Raw genomic sequence first — 7893 nt, 5'->3', positions numbered from 1 at the left:
CCGGGTTCTCGCGTCTGGTTCCGCGTTGGCCGCACGGGAATGGGGCCGCTGTACCAGAGCGCGGCGTCTGGGTCGGCCGTCGAGGGTCGGGCTGAGGCGATCCCGAGATCCCGCCTCGATTCCGAATAGGGGCGAGAAGCGCGGCCGGGGTTCGCGGTCGGTGTAGCCCCGCGGCCGAGGGGCGCGCCGCGGGTCCTCGGACCCTCGCCTTCCCGGCAGAATGGGGGCGCTGGGCCCCGACGGGGGAGAGTGCGCCCCGGCCCCTGCGCTGGGTCCCCCGGAGCCCCAGGGCTGCAAAGGGCGGTCGGCACGCCTCGCTCGTGTGTGCTGGGGGCCCGGCGCTGACTGCCTCGTTGGACAACACTCGCCAAAGCCTACACTCGAGTGTGTGGGGTGCTGGAAACAGACGGGAAGTGTGAGCAAAGCAGCGAGGTCAGTTTGGATGGTAGTGACGCCGATGAAGGCGATAAAGTGCCATTTTGTGGTAGAGATCGACGGGGGGTGGGCTTGCCAAACAGAATCTGAGACGCCCAGTTAAATATGACCTTCAGAAGAACAAAGAACCATTTTGTCCACGGAAGAATGTCCCATGTGATATTTTTAAGCTTTGGGGCATAATTGTACCAAAAAAAATATGTTGTTTTTTTGAAATTCACATGTAATTGGGTGTCCTGTGTTTTTACTGGGGAGCCACTTAGACGGGGTCACCAGGGGAAGGCCTCTTTGAGGAAACAAGGAGCCGAAACCTAAATGTGGAGATGGGGGAGCAGAGGGTACATCAAAGCACTGGATAGGTGGGAATGAGTTAGATTTGTTTGTGGACGGGAAAGAAAGCTGGTGTGGCTGAACTGCTGGCGAAAGGGAAGGAGTGGAGGTACAGCCAGAGGGCTGGGCAGGGGCCAGGTCACCGTTGAAACTTGGAGGCTGCAGAAAGGAGTTTGGATGTTTTCATTTGAGGGCAGAGGAAGCCGTTGTTGGATTTTAAGCTTGGGAGTGGCATGATGTAAGAAGTTTTTGTTGTTGTTGTTTTGTTTCTTATTAAATTCAGTTTTATTGAAATACATTCACACACCATACAATCTTCCATGGTATACAATCCACCATCCACAGTATGATAACATAGTTATGCGTTCATCACCACAATCTATCTCTGAACATTTTCCTTACATCAGAAAGAACCAGAACAAGAATAAAAAATAAAAGTGAAAAAAGAACACCCAAATCATCCCCCCCCATCCCACCCCATTTGTCCTTTAGTTTTTATCCCCATTTTTCTACTCATCCATACACTAGATGAAGGGGGTGTGATCCACAAGGTCTTCACAATCACACTGTCACCCCTTGTAATCTACATTATTATATAATTGTCTTCAGGAGTCCAGACTGCTGGGTTGGAGTTTGGTAGTTTCGGGTATTTACTTCTAGCTATTCCAATACATTAAAACCTAAGAGGTGTTATCTATATAGTGCATAAGAATGTCCACCAGAGTGACCTCTCGACTCCATTTGAAATCTCTCAGCCACTGAAACTATTTCGTCTCATTTTGCATCCCCCTTTTGGTCAAGAAGATACTCTCAGTCCCACGATGCCGGGTCCACATTCATCCCCGGGAGTCATATTCTGCATTGCCAGGGAGATTTACACCCCTGGGAGTCGGGTCCCACGTAGGGGGAGGGCAGCGAGTTCACCTGTCGAGATGGCTCTGTTAGAGAGAGAGAGGGCCACATCTGAGCAACAAAGAGGTACTCAGGGGGAGATTCTTAGGCACCATTACATGCAAGTTTAGACTCTCCTTTGTGGTAACGAGCTTCATAAGGGCAAGTCCCATGCTCGAGGGCTCAGCACATCAAACCACCAGTCCCAATGTTTGTGACAACATCTATAAGAAGTTTTTAAAAGATCATTCCAGCTTCTGTGTGAGAAATGGGATGAGGGAGGGAAGTGAGAAAGAAAGTTGGGAGACCAGTTAGGAGAAGATTACGGTTGTCCATGCCAGAGATGGTGCGGCTTGGATTAGGTCTCCAGGAAACTGTCACAGAGATGGAACCAGGAGTGTAAAACATTTGTTGAGAATTATGGAAGATAAATGGGAAGATTCCGTAGGAGCAGGGATCTGATACCTGGGAAAGGAAAACGGGAAGGAAGCAGGGATGGGCAAGTGGAGGGGCCTCAGACTGCAGGTTAGTACCTGACAGAGTTCCGGCCAACCCACTGGGGAGCTCTGGGGCCAAGTCTGCCCAGTAGGGAGTCTTCTTGTGGGCAGAAGTGGGTTAGGGTTAGGGTGTCAGACCCTAGTAGCCTCTCTTATTTTCAGTCATTGACCAGTGGCTTCTAGGGAAGAGAATGCTCTTAGCTTAAATTGTGCAGCAGATCATGCAGGTGCTGCAGCTGGAGGCCATCGTCTAACTGAAACCCTCCCAGCTGAAAGCCAAGTTCTTTCTTGAAGGGAGATCTGAGCAGCGCAATTCCATGGCTAACACACATGTGAGCTGGAAAAGAGCACAGGCAGATTTGACATGTGTAGGAGGCAGAGTTGACAGGCAGTGAGGGGGAGGTGAGCCAAGGTGGCTCCTGCATTTTGGTCTGAGCAGCTAGGTGTGGCCATTGATCAGTGACTGAGGAGGAGCAGGTTGAGGTGTGGGGGTAGAGCCATGAGTGCCTTTCCTGACAGGTGAAGTTTGAACAGTCATCAGTCCACGCAGACATGTCAAATCAGCAGTTAGATCTCTGATTCTTGACCTGAGGGTGGTGGTCAGTGCTGGAGATACAATCCAAGCCATCCATATAGCCTGGGTTGGTTCACCTAGGGAGAGAGCACAAATCCAGAACAGAGGAGGGCAGGGGCCGGGGGCCCAGGAGGAGAGGGAGCAGCCAGTGAAGCCGGAGGAGCCAGGAGCCCAAGGAGGGAGGGCAAACCGCATCTGAAACTGCCAAAAAGTTGACGAAGATGGGGACAGAGGTGGTCGCTGTGAATGGCCACAAGGATATTGCTAACGGTAATGGATTAAATCATGTTCCCCCAAAAGACATGTTCAGGTCCTAACCTCTGGTACCTGTGAGCGTGACCTCATTTGGAAATAGGTCTTTGCAGGTGTCATCAGGTTAAGATGACCATATGGGATTTGGGTGGGCCCTAATGTAGTCATATAATGACTGGTGTCTTTATAAGAAAAAGAGGGGGATTTGGACGTGGAGGAGACCAGCAGGAAGCAGGGTGTGTGCCGACAGAGGCCGAGATTGCAGCCATGCAGCTGCCCGCCGAGGGACACCAGGGGTGGCCGCCACCCCCAGAGGCCAAAAGAGGCAAAGAAGGCCCCCCTGCAGGTCCCAGAGGGAGCACGGCCCTGCTGGCACCGTGATCTCGGACGCCTGGCCTCCGGGACTGCAGTGGACTTCTGTCGTGTAAGCCCCCACTCTGTGGTAATCTGTCACGGCAGCCCGGGAAACTGAGACAGGGACCTTGGTGAAAACAATTTCCAGGGAGTGTGGGTCTGGGCAGGGAGGAAGTGGAGACAGTCACAGAAGACACTGTTTCCCGGATTGATCTTAAAGAGGGTGAGGGGTGGGGCGATTGCAGGGGACAGTATGGATTGGGAAGGCTGTAGGTTTTGATCAAGAGATCCCAGAATGTTAGGTTGTATAGATGATACTAGAATAAAAAAAAAAAAAAAAAAAAAATCCATGGAACTGCACAACACAAACAGCCCTAAGGTAAACCATATACTATAGTTAATTATAGAATATTCTTTCATCAATTGTAACAAATGTGTCCGCTAATGCAAGGTGTTAATCATGCAATGGTATATGGGAATCCTGTATTTCCTGCATGATTGTTCTGTAAACCCACAATTTCTCTAATAATAATAAAAAAGGAAGCCATTAAAGAGAAGTGAAAACAATCTATACATTCACCAAATTTCCCAGTCCAAGAGTACTTTTTTGGTATTGTTTTTTTGTTTTGTTTTGTTTTTTAAAGTAAGGATCACTTTTTTGTCATGGTAAAGTTTTCATACCATTCTGTTACATTCGTCTTCTATAATACTCAAATAAATCATCTGAGAGTATTGTTTTCAGATTGCTTAATGTATGCACCTTTACTTTGGAAAGGCACTGACGCCCTACTGGTGAAAAATTTCTATTCCTAAACAAACAAACAAACAAACAAACAAGCAAACAAATAAAAAAAAAACCCAGAGAGATCCCAGAGTTTGTTTCGCTGACAGGGGTGACCCGGTTAGCATCTGGACATCTAGGCACAACACTTCCTCCGAGAGCCTCCCTGAACTTCCTGCCTAGAACTGTGACCTCCCCACCTGCCCCCCATTGTTATGCTGCTTTGTTTCTCTCCCTCACACTTAGCACCTTTGCACCTGCTAGACGATCTACTTCCTGCGCCATCTCCACCAGAGTAGAGGCTCCTAGAGGGCAGAGGTGGTGTCTGCTGGGTCTGTGGGCACACACCTGCTGCCTGGCTCCGTGAAATGCTTGGAGGAAGGAATGAGTGAAAGCATCTAGTGGAGAGGCAGAGACGAATGCTGTGGGAGCAGAGCCTTGGAGAAGGTGGAGGGTGGGAGGAGGAGGAGCAGAAGGGGGCCGAGGCAGGCTGGCTGGATTTTAGGGGACGGGGTGGGGGTGCTGCTGATCATCAGCTGGGAGTGAGGTGGGTAAGGGGAGAGTCTGGAGGGGTGAGAAGCCGAGACAGCGGTTCTGGAGTGCGTGAAGGAGAACCTCCCCGGGCGCAGAGCGGGCTTGCTGGGGGGCTTGCGAGGATGAGGGTAAAGGGTGCCCATCAGCTGAGTTCCGTGAGCCTCTCCAGGGGAGACGTGGAGGTGGAGTTTAACTTGGGTGAAAAGGAGTGGGAGGAAATGAGATGAGGGCATAGGGGTGTTTGCAAGGAAGCGAGGAGGTGATGGCATGCACTGTATGCCGGGCGAGCAGGGTCACGAGGGAGGGGCAGGGCCAGGTCGAGGGCACATGGGGGCGTCCCCTGCTAGGAGAGAGGTCTGGATTGGAGGTGGAGTAAGAGCCGGGAGGAAGGAAGCAGGGCGCCTCCGCACAGCCCCAGCTCCAGGTTCCTGCTGCGGGTCTCCCTCCTCCAGGCACAGCTGCTTGGCCACCCCCATCCCCATCCCTGTGGCTGAGGACTGCCCCAGAGCAGGGGGGCCTGCGTTCGGGACTCCCTGGCCGGCAGCCCTGGGGGAGGCTCCCAGAGTGCACATGGCCCTGTGGGCCCACCCAGCGGGGTCGGTCCCATTTCACCCCGACCGGATCTCCAGTCCCAGGGCGCTCCCTCCACGGACATTGGCTGCAGGTTCCCTGAGGATGGGGTCTCGGCACCCCATGGCCAGCCTGGGGGCCGTTCTCACTTCTGCGCTCTTTCTCCTGGGCTGCCACGGACTCGCTGATGTCCAAGAGGTGCGTTTGTTTGCAGAGGTGGCGGTCCTGGGGGGCCCTGGGGAGCCCTGGGCTGGGTGACCGACCTCTCCCGGGTGGGGATCATCTGGCTATCAGACAGCCCCAGGGAGAGTGGATTTGTCCATCTGCTGACCCCACTGGCTTCGGGGTTCGCACCTGGGGTGAGGTGGGCTCACAGGGGAACCCCTCAGTGCTGCTCAGATCATCGGGTCAAAGGCAGAAACTCTTGGGACAAAAATCCGTGTGCTCCACTCTCCTCAACCGCTCCCCCCCCCTCCTCTGTCTCCATTCCTCCCTCCTCCTTGTCTTGGCCCTGCCCTCCCCCTTCCCCCCACCCCCATTTTTTCTTTGGTGCCTTACAGGGATTTCTTCAGGCTTTGGACCCAGAGGAGGTGTCTTCTTACTTTGGCCCTGATTCTGCCTTAAAAGGTACTTTTCTCGGTGACTTCTCAGCAAGGGGCATTTCCCGGGACGTGTGGGGCCCTCTCGTGACTCCTTGCTGGGAACGAGCGAGCCCTCGGGCCAGGGGTTCCGGTGCGCCCTGGGTCAGGCGCCCGGGTCTGGACGGGGGGGGACGTGGGAACCGCCATCACCCTTGCTGATTAGTCCGCTTCTTCCTGCCGACCCGATAAAAACTGGTCCGGTGTTCCGGGCAGGGCCGGGCCTTGACCCCAGGGTTCTGTTAAGTATTTTGAGGACTGGCCCCTAATTAGCTGGTCCCTTCCACCCCTGGCCTGGGTTGGGCTGGCCGAGTCTCAGGAATCTCTGTGGTTTCTGGCCATGGTGTAAATATTTACTCCTTCTGTGGAAAACAAGACAGGCGCCGGGTCATCCTCCAGCCGTAGCCTGGGATTTCCTTGGCACAAAGCCTTTCCCCATCGCACTTCAGTCTGTGGGTCTGTGGACATCCCAGGGGTCCCCGACTCCCTGTCCAAGAGTAGGGCCCTTGGCGCCTTGAGCTAAAGCCTGGTAGGGCCCAGGGCAGGACAGGCAAGAGGTCAGGGTGAGGGGACTTAGGCTGCCCCCGGGACCCGGCTTTCCTGCAGTCTAGGCAGGTACACGGCGAGGGGTGGGGGCTGGCCAGTGGTGCAGTGCCCACCCCAGTCGGTTCCGGCTCTGCCCCTCCTGGGAGGCTAGGAGACCCTTGGCCGGGTGCTGGGGGATGGGGGGCGGACCTTGTGGGCCAGCCCGGGCTCTGCTGGTCTTCTCTTTGTGGACGGGGATTTATGGCATCACCTCTGAGAGAAGTGTCCCGAGGCTGCAAAGCCCTGGCCAGCCCTGGGAAGGGCACCTTGCCATCCAGCGCAGCGCATTCTGGGACAGGACGGGACAGGAGGGTCCCTGGTGCCAGGTCAGCGTCCTTCCTCGCTCCCCCTCACCCAGGGGCTGAGCAGGGTGGGTGAGGCTGCCTCCTTTCTCCCGCAGCACCCCAGTTCCAGGTGGCCCCACTCACCTGCGTCTGTGAGGACCAGCCCGGGGGGCCGCCCTGCAGGGCCCCAAGCTGCTCCCTGCGTGCCTGGGGACAGCGCTTCACCTTCTCCTTCCAGCCGGAGTGGGGCCTGCTTGCCCCCGCCTTCATGAGCGAGCGGGTGGTGAACGCGTCCTTCCGGCTGCTGGGGCGGCCCTTGGACCCGTGCCTGACCGGGGGCCGGGCCCTGTGGCCCCCGGGCGCAGTCGCCAGGGTCACCTACTGCGCAGGCCACCTGGTGAGCACGGGAGGAGGGCTCCGGGCCGGGCCGTCCCCGCGAGGGGCGGCTGGTGCACCCACTGGTCTCTCTTCTCCAGGAGGGCGACATCCTGGTGGGCAGGGAGCGGCTGCACGTCCAGCCCGTGAGGACGAGGCACCAGAGGCAGGGGCCTGCCTGGAGCGGTGCCCGGCCCCACCTGATCCACAGGCCCGCCCCCCGCACCTGGAGGATGGTCCGAGGTACAGCGCTGGGAGGGGGAGGGAAAGTTCACAAGGAGGGGCCCCGGATACCCGGGGGGCTGTGCAAAATGCCCCCAACTCCCAGACAAGGTGTTTCCCTTGGGATACAGGGGAGCGCCCAGCTTAGGGGGCAGCCCGGGGAGGACTCTGGTCCCCAGCCGTGCCCCCAGACTGAGTCCTCCTTAGCAGAGAAGTGGGCCACCCCGCCTGGGATCAGCCCTTTACAGTTTACAAGGCCCCATTCAGGCACACACGTCACGGGGTCTGTCTGCCCTGAGATGGGGGGTGGGCATCGGTCGCCCCCATGTTGCAGTGGGAACCCTAGGCCTGAAGATGGGAAGTAGCCCCTTCAGGGTTCCACGTGGCCCCGGGCAGAGCTGGGACCCGAGCCCCACCCTCCTGGCCCTCACAGCCGCCATGCTGCATCCATGTGCAAGTTATGGTGGCATCTGGGGTGACCCCTGTCTCCATCGTGTGCTCAGAGCGGGGTCCCAGAGGCAGAGCCAGGAGCTTGGGGCTTTGACAGAGCCATAGGGGTAGTGGGAGACTT

General features: G+C 56.3%; 1 protein-coding gene across 5 annotated transcripts in view; it reads left to right on the top strand.

Moving 5' to 3' along the window:
- Nucleotides 1–25: 25 nt before the first annotated feature.
- Nucleotides 26–7893, top strand: part of ADAMTS13 (ADAM metallopeptidase with thrombospondin type 1 motif 13) — a 37245-nt gene continuing 29377 nt past the window's right edge. For 3 of the 5 annotated variants that reach the window (XM_037797373.1, XM_037797371.1, XM_037797370.1), the window contains exons 1-5: nt 26–432; nt 5101–5416; nt 5779–5845; nt 6842–7122; nt 7202–7343. In XM_037797373.1, the coding sequence (XP_037653301.1) occupies nt 221–432; nt 5101–5416; nt 5779–5845; nt 6842–7122; nt 7202–7343 (1018 nt within the window). In that variant the 5' untranslated portion in view covers nt 26–220. Of the gene's footprint in view, nt 433–5100; nt 5417–5778; nt 5846–6841; nt 7123–7201; nt 7344–7893 lie in introns of those variants that run through there. The other 2 variants (XM_037797372.1, XM_037797374.1) reach the window with 2 other exon arrangements.

The sequence above is a fragment of the Choloepus didactylus genome, chromosome 10, assembly GCF_015220235.1.
Source record: "Choloepus didactylus isolate mChoDid1 chromosome 10, mChoDid1.pri, whole genome shotgun sequence".
In the NCBI taxonomy this organism is placed as follows: Eukaryota; Metazoa; Chordata; class Mammalia; order Pilosa; family Megalonychidae; genus Choloepus; species Choloepus didactylus.
Note: the sequence above shows the minus strand (reverse complement) of the source record. Positions and strands in the feature narration are given on the sequence as shown.